Genomic DNA, 17,500 nt, shown 5'->3' with positions numbered 1-17,500 from the left:
ATCAGTGATTAACTCATTTTTTGCAGCAGCTGTTTATGACTGATTTCATAAATCTCTATTTAATGTTCTGTAGTAAACATCACAGAACCAGTTGAAGAACAACTGGTACTAATAAATGTCGAAGCATAAATTACCTAATTTGTTTGCCTACATGAAAAAAATTGTACGTTAAACATGTCACAATTGTAGATTCTAAATTGATAATGGTAATTTTGATGATTTTGAGACCTGAATTTACATATATATATATATATATATAAATATATATATATAGGTTTGTTAGTTAGTTCATTAGTTGTTATGCTAGTTATGGTTTAAGTAGCCTGTTTCACATGTAAACACACTGCAGGAAGAGGTGAAGGTCATGTCAAGGTGATGGTCACCTACACACAACTGTGACTATTAGTCATTCAGGAGTTTGTGGAAGTTTTACCTTTTAACTTCAGACCAAAGGTTTTTGTAGAGAAACATTACATTGAAATCTAAAACATGTCATCTCAGTAAGAAGTTTTAGGTAAAGAATTCATTAGTTGCATAACATTTAGAAAATGTAAATACAGGTTATTTTATTATAATATAATGTACAATAAACTACTAATTTTATTTTTTGTGCTGATGAGGCACTTTTATTTCATGATTCTAAACGTTAATCTCAGCATGCTAACAAGCTCGCAATGATAATGATGGAAACGTCATTCATTTTGCAGAAATGTGACCATGAACCAAACTGATGGACAAACAGAAGTGTTGATCTCATGATGGTGCTCATTAGTTATTAGTAGTTATTCCATAAAATATCCAAAGACAGAAAATTCATTGTTCATAATTATTTATATATTTTTTAAACACATAATGTATTGAACACTATTTGGATAAACAATTGTTTTAGTTTGATACTTTTCTCTGCGTGAATTCAATCTGTTTTTTGGACTAAAAGATTATTTGATTACACTCAAACATAATCAACAGATTAATTGATCACGAAAAGAAAGTTGCAGCTCTGAAACCAACATCATTCTTTGAAGAATTAGGAAAACTCTCATCCTTGTGAGTGTAAAACGCGGCTCTGTTAGGAATCAGGTCTTCTGGATGACTCGAAGACTCGGAGGGACCCGTTGAAACTCTTCTGATCGAGGGTCCAAACTGCCGTCCTGCCGAACCTGCTGACGTCACCGCCTCCGGGGCTCGTGACTGAAAGTGTAGAGGAATAAAAGGAAGAGCTGGAGTGGTTGTAACAAAGAAAAAAGAAAGAATTTGATCAGAGACAGAGGAGTGGGAGAAAAGTGATGAGACGGGATGTCTGAGTATGTTGGTTGTGCGCTCATTTGAATTTAGGCTTTTCTATTTATGAACGAGCACAACAACGATGGCATTTAAATTCAGTGTTATTTTGGTATGTGGGGTCTTATTTAAGACAGGATCATATTATTATTGCAGTGAAAGCGCTTGCAGAGGCTGATCGGTCTGCACTCCAGAATAACGTCGCATGACGAAGGCTGTTATCTGATCAGCTGACTTCTGAGCTCTTTCGTGGCTTCACTCGTGGCTCCATCATGTTTGTGTGATCTGCAGCTAAGCTCTTAACTAGATTTGAAGTGAAAACGTCATTTTTGCCAGGACAAAATGCAAAAAATAAGCGTGATGTCTGAGTCTATTTGTGGATCAGTGACGTTTGGTGATTTGTAGTCGTGTGGATGTGAGAGAGCAGGAATGTGGTGCTTTTTAAAGGCTCGGTGGATGAGAGGCTGATGCAAGTATGGATTGTTTATTTGACTTGGTAACTGCATACAGGCCTGCTGACTGTGGTACCAGTTTATTGTTATTTATTATAGCTGTGTTTCTAATGTTTTTATATTAGGGACTATAGGAAAGTCTGCAAGTCAAGCATCCAGAGAGAAAACAGATTCTCAATAGGATTTTTAACCCTTTTATTCACTGTAAGCAGAAATAAAACTGAAGGAGCTTTAATACTCACCCCATCAGATGGAATTTTTCAATCATCATTGTTTTCCAGAGTATCCTAAGAATCTTTTGGGCATGTGAGCAACCATACCAGATAACCAAAGGGTTGTCAACACAGTAGTATTTACAAAAAAATAATAATTTTACACTTCAAATTAGGTATCCGGTAGCCTATTTCTTAAGGCCCATACGGCATACTCACAATACTTTCTGCATGAATCCCGGCTGGGGGAGCTTTCATTGCATGTCACCTCCCCTGCAATTAACATTTTGAATCTTTTAACAGCATAAGAAAATCTCTGTAGTCTATGTATTAGCTCTTGAATCCACATTTGAACGTTCACATTGAATTTAAACTGGATTTTACACATGAAGGTTTCTTTACAGGTCTTGGGGTTAGGGTTAGGGTTAACTGTTGCGTAACTGAACTCAAACCTCTCACTGAAATGTTGGTGTTTGAGTTGCATTGTGGGTAATGTTGGCCCAAAGTTTGCAGAAGGGAAGTTGAATGTGTGGAATCAAACAGACAGTATAACTGACTACTGCACCGACTCTGATCCTGTCTTTTTAAAAACTGCTGTTGATGCCACGTTATTTTAACTTTTCACTTTCACGTGAATTTGATGCCCTGATGGTTGTAAACAGTCTTAACATGCTACAGTGATGTCTCATAAGGGCTGAAAGTACAGATGGTCACTATCTCATCCAGTTTACTAATTTAACCTGAATTGCAAGACTCAGCACAGTTTAGTCATAACGAAGTATTAGTTATCTTTAAATATCCAAAGTCGTATTATTTGTTAATTCTACCAAATGAAAACAGACACGCTTACCTCGACCTTAATCCATCCACTTCTCAAATTCCCCACGGCTGCCATTTCGTGCTTCTCGCTGTTGACCTCATCACATCGATGATGATGTCATCGTCCCAGGACTGCAGAGGCAGATGTACCGACACATCCGTCTCCAGCTTAATTATTCAGAAACGTATCATTTGGCTGCAGTTTTCAGCTAATTAATTGTCACTTGAATTACTCTATTTACTCTATTTTGTCATGCAGAATTGCTTTTGTTTTCTTGAAGCTGATTTTGACACTGTCAGTGGTGGAAATAACAAAGGAGATGATGATGTGAAGAAGAGTGATAATGGCGCTGAAGAGATTCTTCTCATCATGCATGAAAAGGAAACTCTCAAAGGGAAACAATCATGTAACATGTTACAAGCTGCTGAAACAGGTCATGGGACTGTGGCTCAGATGGCAGACTGGTTTACCCACTAATGATAAAGTTCACTCCCTGGTTCCTCATGTCTGCATTGATTAGTAATGTAAAAACAACATCCTTTTAACATTGTGCATCGCCAACTGTGCCAGCGCCAAACAGATGACAGACATTGGCGACATGCTAGTTAGCATCGTGGAACATTTAGCAGCCAAAGAGACGGACATTTCTAGAGGTAGAGACCAAAAACCAAGCTAAAAGACAATAAATGTTGAAATTGCAATTATCAGAAAGACGAATCTAAATCATTGATAGGTTTGATTCTTAACTGCCTGATGTGTAAATAAGCAGCCACAAGTTTTGGAGGCCCCAAAAAATGTGTTATAAGTCACATTTTAATTCTGAATATCCAATATAACATTTTTCTATAAAATTATTGGAATTGGGGAACAAAATTTGCCATGGATTTTTGTTGTTGTCAATTTTAGATTACATTTATGCAAATTAGCACCACTGAAAATACGCTGACATAACTGTGAGCAGTTCTCGTTTACAATCTCGTCTTGGATGTACTTTCAATGAACAGGGATGAAAAGGAAGTCGTGTTACAAAACTTTTAATAACCTTCTATTTCTAAACTGGCCTCCACATTGAAGCTCATTCCTTTCACATTAACTTTTCGGATATTACAGAGGAAGACATTAAACTTTTATTTGCCCATTAATTCTCCTTGTCTACTAGTTATATCAGTCAAAAGATAAGGAGCAAACTTTTGAAGGGTTTCTTTGACATAAAAATGTATCAGCAAGAAGCTAGAGAAAAAAAATGAAACCCTTGCTTTATAATTTATTGTTGTATTGATAATATTTCCTCCTCTGAGTTGCATATAGTGAGAGTACATATGAAGAAAATCCCAGTATGAGAATAAAGAGGTTGTCTCTCGTGCATTGATCCCACGGATTCTCCTGACAGAACGAAAAAAGAAAAAGAAAAAGAAAAAAAGAGACGAGATGAGTGATGCCTCCGTCTGTAATATCCTCTCTGTTCATTATTCATGAGCTCATTGCTGCCTCTGCCTTCATGTCTGTTGAGGTTAATCACATACCGATTGTGAACCATCAAAGCACGAGGATACATTTGAGAAGTGCTTCAGGAGAAAACCACAAGCTTACAGTAAAGGAAGATGAACCGGCTGCAGACACAAGAGCTCAGTTCTGCAGTTTGAAGCTACTGCATGTGGTTTGTTGTGTTAGTGAATCTTACTCTTACCGAACAGTAAGTAATACCAATAAAACTTGTTCTGGAGATACATTTAAAACTTAACACAACATTTGTCATTTCTACATGCAGTGGTAAAGAAAATATTAATTTTATATATACATGTATATATATACATACATATATGTATACACACATATACAGTATATATATATACACACACACATATATACACACACACACACACACATATATATATACATACATATATATATAAACCATAGATACACTGCTCAAAAAAAAGGAACACTTAAACAACATCCTAGATCTCAATGAATGAAATCTTCCAGTTCAAATCTTGATTCATTACATAGTGGAATGTGTTGAGAACAAAATAACATCAGAATGATCAATGGAAATCAGAATCATTATCCATGGAGGTCTGGATTCAGAATCATACTCCAAATAAAAGTGGACAAATCAGATCACAGGCTGATCCAACTTCTGTGGAGATTCCTGAAGACAAGTCCAAATGAGTCTCAGTAGTGTGTGTCCTCCACGTGCCTGTATCACTCCCTACAACGCCTGGGCATGCTCCTGATGAGACCACGGATGTTCTCCTGAGGGATCTCCTCCCAGACCCGGATCAAAGCATCGGTCCAGTCCCGGACAGTCTGCGGTGGACGTGGCGTCGGCGGACGGAATGAGACACGATGTCCCAGATGTGCCGCCGAACCGGTCCCGCTGGAGGATGTTGCAGGCAGCAGAACGTTCTCCACGGCGTCTCCAGACTCCGTCACGTCTGTCACATGTGCTCAGTGGGAACCTGCTCTCATCCGTGAAGACCGCAGGGCGCCGACGGAGAAGCTGCCGATCTCGGTGTTCTCCGGTAAAGTCCGGTCTCCCCGCACGGTGTCGGGCTGTGAGCACAGACTCCACTTGTGGACGTCGGGTCCTCGTACCGCCCTCATGGAGTCTGTTTCTGACAGTTTGAGCAGAAACATGCACATTAGTGGCCTGCTGGAGGTCATTTTGTAGGGCTCTGGCAGCGCTCCTCCTGCTCCTCCTTGCACAAAGGAGCAGATAGCGGTCCCGCTGCCGGGTTGTTGTCCTCCTACGGCCCCCTCCACGTCTCCTGGTGGACCGGCCCGTCTCCCGGTATGTCCTCCGTCCTCTTGACACTGTGCTGACAGACACAGCAAACCTTCTTGCCACAGCGTGCATTGATGTGCCATCCTGGATGAGCTGCACTACCTGAACAACTTCTGTGGGTTGGAGACACCTCATGCTCCCTCTAGTGGTGAGGACACTGGCAAAATGCAAAAGGACCAACAATTATCCAGAAAGGACGAGGACAGAGAAACGGTCTGTGGTCACCACCTGCAGAACCGTTCCTTTATAGGGTTGTCTTGATAATTGCCTCATTTCCACCTGTTGTTTGTTCCATTTGTACAACAGCAGGTGAAACTGATCCTCAATCAGTGTTGATCCGAACTGGACAGCTTGATTTCACACAAGTGGGATTGATTGGAGGTACATTGAGTTGTTTAAGTGTTCCCTTTATTTTTTGGAGCAGTGTATATATATAAATAAAATTTGTACCAAACAGAAGTGACACGAGCTGAGGAGTGTGTTGCTTTGCTGCAGCAGCAGCATGGAGGAGCGTCTGGGTCAGCAGCTGTTTGTTCATGTTGCTCCGTCCTCCTTCAGGAACTCTTCACTTGCTGCGCTACATATTTATGTTGATGTTTTTAGGTTGCAGACCCTAAGAATACATCTCAGCACTTTTAGCACACTTGCATGAATCCTGGTTTATGTCACATCGAATTCATGTAGCCAAAGGGAGTAGGGGCAGGAGATATGCCCCTAAAATAATATCAAGATATTTCAGGGTATTTCTGCAACGATATAATTGATGATATGACAAAATACTGAAAATATCTAATTGTTAATGTCAAGAACACACGACTGTAACAAGATGTATTATGTTTTTTATGTCAACAGTTTGCCTTCAAATATTCAGTGAAAACTAACATTTTATTGTGGCTCTTTTTCCATCTGATCATTTGCAACCAAACCTCTTCCACATCTGAAGCTCCTCCTTTTTTGAACTAACTCTTCCACAGCAGAGCTGCTGTAAGTCAAGTAACAAACGTCATACAAGACGCAATACTGCCATCGTCACAATATGACTTTCATTTATTCTATTAACCGTTACATCATTGGTATCTTGAACACACCCCGTCTTATATTTTAATGTAGGTCTACAACAAGACTGCGCCAGTGATTTAAACTAAATGTTAAAATCAACATTCTCACTGTCACAATGATATGCTGATGATTACGAGTTAAGGTTTTATTGCTGTTTTCACCCATTTAGAGAAATTACATGAATTTTGATCATTTAAATGATCAGTAATAAGAAATTATTGGCTGCCCAACAACACTTAAAATGGCAACATGTTGCAAACATTCAACTTGAACTTGTATCAGAGTTAACAGGCTGTAGAGGATTTGTTTGTTTTTCATCATAAAGTTCCCATGTATGAACTCGTCCCCTCCTCCCACTCAGCTGTCAATCATCTTGACGGACTGTGAGGGACAATAGTGCTCTGTTCATCTCCTCCGTCCTCCTCTTCCCCTGTTTAGTCTCATCTGTATTTCTTATCTCAGACTTCCTATTCCTCACCTGTCCTCCAGGTGCAACTGCTGTTACACAATCACCTGCACAGCTGCTTCACATTGAGTCATCAGACCCGAAGTGGACTGGATGTGTTTCCCAGCTGTGTTGCTGAGCGTTGTTTCACCTCCATCGGCCCGTGTTTGTTGATCTTGCTGCCTTCCCGCCCGTGACCCACCGTTGGACCACGCTGCTGTATCCCTGTTTCTACGGTCTGCATGTTAGTTTATAGGCTGTACCATTGAAAACCAGCTAGCTCAGCATCACTTCTTTTGTGTCCTTTCGACAGTAGAAACGTAATCTTGAAGGTCACTTTTTAAAGACTTTTGCATGTTTAGCTTTTTATAAAAACAGATTCGGCGCTGCATAAAAAATGCTGCTCAAATGCTTCCAAAGAAGAAAGAAACCTGATAACGAGTGTAAAAATCATCCCTAATATGAAATTTTTTTTTTGACACAAAAGCAACCACACCAATGCCAGACAGGTTAGGCTCTACCTCTTTTCTAAAATGTCTGTCAGTATTTCGCTAGACTAAATAGGCAGCCATTTTATGATTAAATGTATGTAGGTATTATTAAAGTGTCACATTTACCCTGCTTCCTCATTTTTCCCTTCAAGGTCCTTAAATGTCCGACATTATTGAAAATGTGTGAAAACACTGTTTGTTGTCCTGTTTTGTCTTCGCTGCACTTTTCTGCTGACTTGTCATCAGATTGCAGGGGGGCATGAGGGAGTCTGTGATTTTTGTTATTGACTCAGAGTTTCCAGTAAGGAAATGTGGCAAATATTAAGTGGAGGTTTATTGATGGTTGGGGCATGCAGTAATGCAGCTGTCTGCGCTGAACTTTGAGTCACTCAAAGATCCGTCAGTAAAAATGAAAATACAGATATTGATACTGTACAGTGCTATTTCTGATCTGTGATCTATTAACACTCTTTAAACATTTCATCGAGGCCTGAGATCTGATTAGAATATTTCAACAATTGGGCATTGATATCACTGATCTGCCTCATCCTATTATGTCCAAAATACATAAAATACATTATATAATATGCCTAAGATAAACTGGGAAGATGACTGGCTACTTATTTCTTTTTTAAATTGAAAATGAGCCACCAAAATGTCCAAAGTTCGACTAAAAGCAGGATCTTTTTTGCTCTGTGCCTCTGGAGTTGTTATTCCCCTCCTGCAGGGGGGTTGGGGGTGGAGGGAGTGTTTCACATGTAACTTAATTGGATGCAATGATGAGGACAAATTTCCAACAGAACACTAAACTGTACGGTTAACGTGTGCGAGGCGCCTCTTTTTCTGCCGTCAGCAGCTTCTCTATCGGTTCGATGTATGAGTGTTTACTTCATACAGGGTTGTTCCAGCATATCCACTCTGCTGCTCACACACACACACACACACACACACACACACACACACACACACACACACACACACACACACACACACACACACACACACACTCACTCATTCACTCACTCACTCACTCACTCACTCACTCACACACACTCACACTCACACACACAGATCTCAGAGCGCCTGCTGTGATTAATAGTACCAGCAGTGACTGTTTATCTTCATAGTGCTGCTACACCTCCACACTCACAGATGAGGTAACTGAACTGCAACATGGAAAGTGCAGCCTGGATTTATTGCGTGGAGCCGACACGGATGATGTACGGCGATAATTACCAAGTATGGGTCTCTAGGTGCCTTTGGATCGAGTCGACACGCTCACACACACAAAACACACCATTACCTTTCTTTTTTTTCACACAGTTTGTTGGAAGAAGAAGCAGCGTCTGTTAAGAGGGTTTGAGGAAATGCTAATCATAATTTGTCTCCTCATTCTCCCTCCCAGGTTTCCCCTCCTCACCTCACTGACCCATGAAAGAAGCCATGCCGGTTCTCACAGCAGGAGCGGGTAAGACGAGCTCGTACAAATGCTCAACATGTAGCGTCCATCCTGCTGGAAGCCAGCTGAGCTCCGTCTGTTCCCGGTAATGTAAATGGGTTTTCCTCGTTCCGGTCTCCTCTGTAGGGCTCCACGAAACTCTGGCCCTGCTGACCTCTCAGCTGAGGCCCGACGCCAATCACAAGGAGGACATGGTGTTCCTCAAAGACGTCTTCAGTGAGAGGAGTTTGGGATATCTCATGAAGGTAGGGAATAAGAATCCATTCTTGTGAGTGAGCGCCTTCCAAAGCTCACAAAATAGTGAAGGCAATGTTCTTGAAAATGTTGGACATTAATTCCCAAACTCAAGGAGCAGTCATGTCCATCACGTTGGTTATGTTATTGGTGCTGTTTGTTTGTCAGATTTTCAGCAGGATTGCAGAAAATCTACCAGCCTGATTTTCATGAAACTTGGAAAGGAAAAGCTCATTTAAGTTTGGGGTGAATTATTTTTCACTGTCATTGGGAGATAGAACATTTAGTCTACTAAATACCATACACCTATAAATCAAATAGCAAAATTCCAAAGCAACAAAATTTGAGCAATTCTTGAAATACGCTTGGCTTCATATCACAATCCACATTCAGGGTTAGCAGTAATGCTGCAGAAATCACGTACTTACTCAAATTTGTTACAAGAAGCAGTCTGAGACAGAGAGACAGGTTTCATAGAGGAGAATCAGAACCAATATAACAACTGAGATGTGAAGTTTCAGCGAGGCAGAAACCTATTTTGACTTCATTCTAACAGTTCTGGAAATAAATCCAGACATGTTTAGTGCTCTTAGATTCGCATAGAGGAGCAGACTATCAGCGTTGGTGGAGGTCTGCGCTCTCCGAGTGCCCCTCTAGTTGTTGATAGATTTTCTCTTGTACAGCACCACTTACTCATATAAAAAAATACAACAATGTCCCGTTACTCGTTTGTTTATCACTCGTCTATCACGATGTGTGTTTTTATGGAGATCAGCATTCAGACACACAGTGAGCACCTTTAAATATTTTATATTATTCCACTGACAAAGTTCAAAGATTTTCCAGCTTTAATAAAGGCATGAACCAGTTTTCTGCCTCTATGACAAAACCTAAAATATCACAACAATATTGTCTATATTGGAAAGGTTTAAATTAAATTTTGTTCCCAAAATCATGTGAATGTTTGGATGTTTCATGTCATTTCAGATTGTTAGGCCTTCTTTCTTTCTTTTTTTTTTAACTCACACTGACTAATTGAAATCCCCCCTGCTGATCAACTCATTGTTTTGGTCACAGATTCATGAGAAGCTGAGACAGTATGAGAGGCAGAGCCCAACACCAGTCCTCCACAGTGCCTCTTCTCTGGCAGAGGATGTAAGTTCATCACACAAACACCTTAAATTACTTTCCCACTTGGAAAGTCGGTCACCATGAGTTAGCTCCGACAGAGAAGCAACGCAGGTATCGAAAGTGAATTTTAATGTTCTCAAAGTGCTGAATCATCCCGATGCTCATCTAATGAAACTCCATATCCTGCTGCTCTCCTGCTTGCAGGTGGGGGGAACTGCTGACCTTAGCTGCCCACTACTTATCTTCCTTTGTTTGTGTACCTGTCTGTTCTACAGTAAACGTCAGTGGACAGAAAGACATGAATAGCAGGTGAAGGCTCGGGGTTCATATTTGCTGTGATTTTCAGGTGACAGAGGAGCTGCAGAGTGGACCAATGAGCACAGAGGAGAAGGAGCTGCTGCACCTGCTGATGTCGCCGCATCTTAAGGTAAATACACTTTCAGCTGCTTGAGGTTTTTTTGGCTTGCAATGAACACAAGAGTTCTCATTTTCCTTAAATACAGTTGTGCATCCATGCTGCCATTTTCCTTGGTCTGAGATTTTATTTGCACTGACGTCACTCTGTAAATTCCTCTCTGGAGGAATGGACACATCCTGGCAGATTTCAAACTGCTCCGGGTGCCGAACGTCAGCACTGTAATCTCAGCATGTCACGCGCACGCGCACACACACACACACACACACACGCACGCACGCACGCACGCACGCACGCACGCACGCACACACACACACACACACACACACACACTCTCACTCTCACTTACACACTCACACTCACACTTTTTCCATGTTTTTCCTTCCCATCAGGCCGTCCTCTCGGTGCACGACACCGTGGCCCAGAAGAACTTTGACCCGGTGCTGCCGCCGCTGCCGGATGACTTTGAGGATGAGCTGGAGGAGGAGTCTGTGAAGATTGTCAGGCTGGTGAAGAACAAGGAGCCTCTGGTAAGTTATGACAGAAGGATGACAGTGGAAATGAAAACATAAGAGCCTGCAGAAAGGGATTATTATCATTAATATTATTACTATTACTAGCTTTGCTCCTTTTTGTTAATGATCATTTATCTTTCATCTGCATCGCAGGGAGCCACCATCAGGCGGGATGAAGCCACCGGGGCAGTGATCGTGGCTCGTATCATGAGAGGAGGTGCTGCTGATCGAAGCGGTAAATTACTGTTTTCTCTCTAAAAGCTTCCTTTGGTATATATATATATATCTACTGATAGCAGTAATCCCAGCGTGTTGGCAAGAGGTTGCAAAATGATTACCAGGGTAGAAAATAATTCTGACACAGATTGTTTAGTTTATTTTTAAACGTTTCTGTTGGATTTTATTGTGAAACACTGAGCAGTTAATGCTCAGTGTTTCTTTAAAGATCATTCAAATCAATTCTTGCTGTGTAGCCGTACACCTCCAACACTTTTTTTTATTTTTTTATTAGTCACTGAAAATGTAGAAAATCGATTTACTTCATTTTTTTTTTTTTCAAAATTTTGTAACTGTTACAAATGCATTTTCTGCCAATTTCTCTCTGTTTGCTCTCTGAGCATAATTAACCAAATTGTCAGCACACAAAAAAATGTGTCAACAATAAATGTAGGAATCTGCCTTGAAAAACCAACAGCAGGTATAATTCACTTGTAATTTTAAAAATGAATTCAAGTTCAAACTCCAAATTGTCACCATTGGACAGATAATGACAGATAATGACAGATACTGACAGATAATGACAGATAATGACAGATAATGCTTTGTAAAGACAGAAAGCAAAAAAAACGTCAGGATCTGTAGTCTCTTTACCCCATCTGAAGTTTCACTCCGTTCCATGTGCACAAATGATTAGAACTCTATGGTGCTAATTAGGAGTGTAAAAGATGACTTTAAGGGACATTTTACTGTTGATTAATAGTTTAAAAAAAGGAAGGGAAAAGTCAACAATAACATGTAAAACGGTCGCCAGCATGTAACCAGGACTTTGCAGTAATGTAGCAGAGCCTGGAGGCTGGCTGAGCCAGCGGGACGCCTCAAGAGGCTCCTGATTTTCACAGTGATGTGATTGCATTTCTCTCCCGCAACGAGCCACAAGGAGGAAAAATTTTTCCATGAAAAATGCAATATGTATAGTAAAAACAAATCAAAAGCTGGTCAGCCAACGATAGCGAGATCAAAGCCACGGGGAGACGGAGATGCCGCAGCAGGAGAAAAATGAGAAGGATGGTGCGGTTGTTGCTGAAACCCAAAGCTCTCCACGAGTGAGAATCAATCACACATGATATACATGCAGCTGAGAGCCTTTCATGGACATGACCATGGAAATATCAACTACGTGCAGGTCTGTGTGTGTGTGTATATGTGTGTGTGTGTGTGTGTGTGTGTGTGTTATATTATAAACATATATGTATTATAAATATGCATGCTAGTAAAGTAAACCAATCAGTGTCCATATCCATTATTCATTAATGTTGTCCTCCGTATTTCGGCTGCGTCAAGTGATGGAAAAGCTCCAATCAGTGTGGAGACAGAAGCTGTAGAGAGATTTCAGACTTCGCCTCGGGCCTCTGTGTATGTCTGTTGATTGCATACATTATACTGAACGTGTATAACTGCATTATATTGTGTCTGCTTTGTTCTTCTGCGTGTTCCTGAGGGAAGAGCGTGTTGATCTCACATCTCCTCAGCTTTTGGTTTCATTGTTGTGGCTGCAGCTACACAGATCCCAGCTGAGGATAGAAGCTACTAACAACAACAGTGATGTTAAGATACGACTCATGAACCCCGAAGACCCAGAAGCACACCGAAGCCTCTTTTTCATTGTCATTGATGTTTGTGCACACTAAGTCTGTGTGTTCATGCGATCACAGGTTTGGTGCATGTAGGAGATGAACTCAGGGAAGTCAACGGCGTCTCTGTGATCCACAAGAGGCCTGATGAGATCAGTCAGCTGCTGGTAAGACAGAAAGACCTACTGTGCAGAGTTAACGCCAGTCTGATATAATCTGAGATGTGCATACAGGAATATTTTTTAGGGTACAATTAGATTTTTTTCAATAATCCTGTGTAAATCTTTTTATTTCCTTTTTCGTTTCAATGAATGTGGGCTGCGATTACTCTGTGAAGTTTTGTTTGTTTTTGAAATTTTCTTGGATGCCTTCACTTTTATTGAATTTTTCTAACAAGAAAAGATGTTACAACAGTTCAGATTTGAAAGAGTGTGAAATTAGCTCTTTCACATTTCTACAATTATGTGTGATTATTTAATGTGGAATTGTTTTGAATTAGGACTTTGAAAAGAAAAAAAAAATCAGAATTTGTTGATTTAAATAAAATTCCTGTCCGTGTCACCACTAATGTGCATAAGTCTGTAAAGTATGACATTTGCCCCCACTGTAAACCTGCTACGACGTCCAAAAAGGTATCTATAGCACGTCCTCCGAAATATGATAAAAAAGTCACACTATAGCACGTCGTCCAAAATATGACGATAAAAGTTGTATTATAGCATGTCGTCTCAAATATGATAAAAAAAAAAATCACACTATAGCATGTCGTCTACAATATTATAAAAAAGTCACACTATAGCATGTCATCTAAAATAAGATAAAAAGTTATGCTATAGCATGTGTGTGTTGAGTCCAGGAATGTGTGTTGGTGAGCGTGCTGAGTCCAGCAGATCATTGTCCAGGTGGAGTCCAAAGGTTTTTTGGAGGAGCAGGTGAGAGGGAAAGTGTTCTGTCAGGACTCGAGAAACTAGAGTCCACTAGAGTAATGGGGAGAGAGAGGCTGCAGGTGTGTGCGTGCGTGTGTGTGTGTGTGTGTGTGTGTGTGTGTGTGTGTGTGTGTGTGTGTGTGTATATTCTTGCTGAGAGGGGAGTCTTCATGAGAACAGACATGGATCAGAACCAGACAAGAAACAATGAGAGTCTTAAGTTACAGCGATCTGCGGCAGCGTCTCAGCAGGAGAACTGACAAAACGAACTGACGGAGATGAAGTGCAAGATCGCGCTTAAAATACTGTGATTAGTGGAGTGCAGCTGTGACAGCCGGCCAGAGGAGTGGAAGAGGAAGGAGCCTGGATTTTGGAAGGAGAGAGCTCGCACCTTCAATATTATAGCATTTTTCTGATCAAACAAAAAGGTCTAACATTGTATGAATCCTTTCAGACATTTAGCATTACACTTTGAACCAGCTCACGTAGCTGAAAGTCTATAGTGTACATTGTACAGTGGTAACAGTTGGCTGATATGTCGGTTATTATTGCCTCTTCTACGAAGCTGTTACCTGTTCAGGTATCTGTTACTTGCTGTCTGAAATAAGTGTCGTATGCGGTGCTGCTTTCTCTGCTTTAGGTGACGTTCTCCTTCTGTTCACTTCCGTGTTGGTCAAAACCCGACGTACGGGAAATAAACTGGAAATAAACAGCAAATAACAAGAAATAGAACCTTTGACGGGGTTCATGAAAACTGAATATATGTAACATATTTTCTACTCTACATTGGGTTTCAGATTGGTATTTTCTCAGCACTAAGTGTTATGAATGAGTATTGGCCATAAAGATAAGTACAATAAAATACAAGAAGGACATTCTACTTTCTGGATGAGGAAATGTAAAAAACTTCCATCTTTTATTTGCTAACACAGATATAACAGTTTCCGAATGAAAAGTTAAATCCAGCATGTGCTTGTTTAAAATAAGTGGTCTTATTTCTTTCTTTTTTTTACTTTAATCTATGTCTTTCTCTTTGAAATTTTGGGTAATTACAGTTTTATTTTATTTCTTTATTTTTATTATTGCAACACAAAAAGACAATCCACTAACAGAATAACACAAGTCGGCTTACATTTGATGTTTGTATTGACTTTGAAGCGTCCATCTTCTGCCTCTTGTCTATTTGTGATGTAGTCGCAGTCCCAGGGCTCCATCACTCTAAAGATCATTCCTGCCATTAAAGAGGAGGACCGATTGAAGGAGAGCAAGGTGAGAGGAAGCGTGACTGACTGGACACCAACAGTAAAAGAGCAGGAAAAACATTGGCACCTCAATGTGCTGTGATTTATTCGTTTTTATTTTGTGTGCACTGCTGTAATTTCAGATATTAGATCCATTCAAGGCTCCAAGGAGATTTAAGATGGTTTATTTGACCTATAAGCAACATTTAATTTTCAATATATATTAAAATATCAAATTATGATGTTTCTCCATCCTGTGCATTTGTTTCCAGGTCTACATGAGGGCCTTGTTCGACTACATCCCGCTGGAAGACAAGGCCACGCCGTGCCAGGAGGCGGGACTTCCTTTTAAACGGGGAGACATCCTGCAGGTTGTGACGCAGGACGACCACACGTGGTGGCAGGCCAAACGCGTTGGAGACAGCAACCTGCGGGCCGGACTCATCCCCTCCAAACTGTTCCAGGAGAGGTGAGAACATCCGGCGGGATGGGAGCGGGTCCAACGCAGATTCTGACTCATAGTCTGAAAGGTTTATTTCATCCAGCCATTTGTAATCTTTTAAATCCAAACATTCATGTGTTCCACTTTGACTGACACACACACACACACACACACACACACACACACACACACACACACACACACACACACACACACACACACACACACACACACACACACACACACACACACAGACACACAGACACACACACACACACACACACACAGACACACACACACACACACACAGACACACACACAGACACACAGACACACACACACACACACACACACACACACACACACAGGTCAGAAACACCTGAACAGAGGGATCTTTATGGGCTGAATAAACGTTCAGTATGAAATAATGAATTTCTGCAGTTTGAGTTCAATGAATGAGAAGAATGTTTTTTGAATGCGTCAGAACGACGGAGCAGAAGTGTGGTGAGTTCAGGTCCTTGATGGAGTCATCGGTTCGCTGGGCGCAAACATGAAATGAGCACAAAACAGAAAGTCACCGTCTCCATCAATGTTAGTCGTATAATTCTGCCTCTCACGGTGAACTCTTGTGCTGCCTGATAATCCCTCCTTACTTTCTGCTTACTCCTCTTTCTCTCCTGATGATTCTCCTCCTGCCTTTATCCTCTTCGGCTCTTTGTTCTGCTCCTCCAGGCGACTGGCCTACAGGATGAAAACGGGAACGCTCCCGAATCCAAAATCCCCTAAAAAGCCCGCCTGTAAGTTTTCTGCTTTCCCAGGATTTCATCGTTCCACTTCACCATCAGCTCTCCTTCCTCCAGTAATGTCCTCCGTCACTGTCGCTACCAGATTACAATCTCTCCACCCGATAAATCATTTATTGGACATCTATTGGCCTTTTTTTAAATTTTAATTGACATTCTCAGATCCATTAGTAGACGCTGTCCATCCTGTAGACGTGTTTTTAAAAAGGGATGAGAGACGTGGAGGGGCACCGAGGGGAGGGGAGGGGCACCGAGGGGAAGGGAGGGGCACCGAGGGGAAGGGAGGGGCACCGCGGGGAGGGGAGGGGCACCGAGGGGAAGGGAGGGGCATCGAGGTGAGGGGAGGGGCACCGAGGGGAGGGGAGGGGCACCGAGGGGAAGGGAGGGGCACCGAGGGGAAGGGAGGGGCACCGCGGGGAGGGGAAGGGGCATCGAGGGGAGGGGAGGGGAAGGGCACCGAGGGGAGGGGAGGGGCACCGAGGGGAGGGGAAGGGGCATCGAGGGAAGGGGAGGGGAAGGGCACCGAGGGGAAGGGAGGGGCACCGCGGGGAGGGGAGGGGAAGGGCACCGAGGGGAGGGGAGGGGCACCGAGGGGAGGGGAAGGGCACCGAGGGGAGGGGAGGGGCATCGAGGGGAGGGGAGGGGAGGGGAGGGGAGGGATCCCAGATATAAATTAATCTCTTTCATGTTTTTGCTCCATCTCAGTCTCCAACTCTTCTCACTTCCTGACTCGACTATCGAGGCGTCGTTTGTAAAACCAGTCGGGATGAAGAGGAGGGGAGGGGCTAAGAGGGGAGGGGCTAAGAGGGGAGGGGCTAAGCTCTTTGTGTCTGAGCCACAACAAGAGCTTAGCCCCTCCCCTCGGTGCCTGCAGGAGCCCTTCCATGGAGGTCCTCCTCCTCGGTTCTTGGTCACTTTAACAACACGTTCTTCTAC

At 41.9% G+C, this 17,500-nt stretch overlaps 1 protein-coding gene across 6 annotated transcripts in view; it reads left to right on the top strand.

Moving 5' to 3' along the window:
• Positions 1–17,500, top strand: part of mpp3a (MAGUK p55 scaffold protein 3a) — a 27,455-nt gene that overhangs the window by 1,721 nt on the left and 8,234 nt on the right. For 5 of the 6 annotated variants that reach the window (XM_069716290.1, XM_069716288.1, XM_069716289.1 and 2 more), the window contains 10 exons: positions 8,954–9,016; positions 9,134–9,252; positions 10,319–10,396; positions 10,719–10,799; positions 11,180–11,317; positions 11,456–11,537; positions 13,234–13,319; positions 15,273–15,347; positions 15,592–15,788; positions 16,494–16,558. In XM_069716290.1, the coding sequence (XP_069572391.1) occupies positions 8,980–9,016; positions 9,134–9,252; positions 10,319–10,396; positions 10,719–10,799; positions 11,180–11,317; positions 11,456–11,537; positions 13,234–13,319; positions 15,273–15,347; positions 15,592–15,788; positions 16,494–16,558 (958 nt within the window). In that variant the 5' untranslated portion in view covers positions 8,954–8,979. Of the gene's footprint in view, positions 1–7,101; positions 7,294–8,953; positions 9,017–9,133; positions 9,253–10,318; positions 10,397–10,718; positions 10,800–11,179; positions 11,318–11,455; positions 11,538–13,233; positions 13,320–15,272; positions 15,348–15,591; positions 15,789–16,493; positions 16,559–17,500 lie in introns of all 6 variants that reach the window. The other variant, XM_069716286.1, reaches the window with a different exon arrangement.

This window comes from Brachyistius frenatus, unplaced genomic scaffold (genome assembly GCF_029030835.1).
Source record: "Brachyistius frenatus isolate BFR_SWC_R1_liver_20210118 unplaced genomic scaffold, ASM2903083v1 Contig_154, whole genome shotgun sequence".
Classification (NCBI taxonomy): domain Eukaryota; kingdom Metazoa; phylum Chordata; class Actinopteri; family Embiotocidae; genus Brachyistius; species Brachyistius frenatus.
Note: the sequence above shows the minus strand (reverse complement) of the source record. Positions and strands in the feature narration are given on the sequence as shown.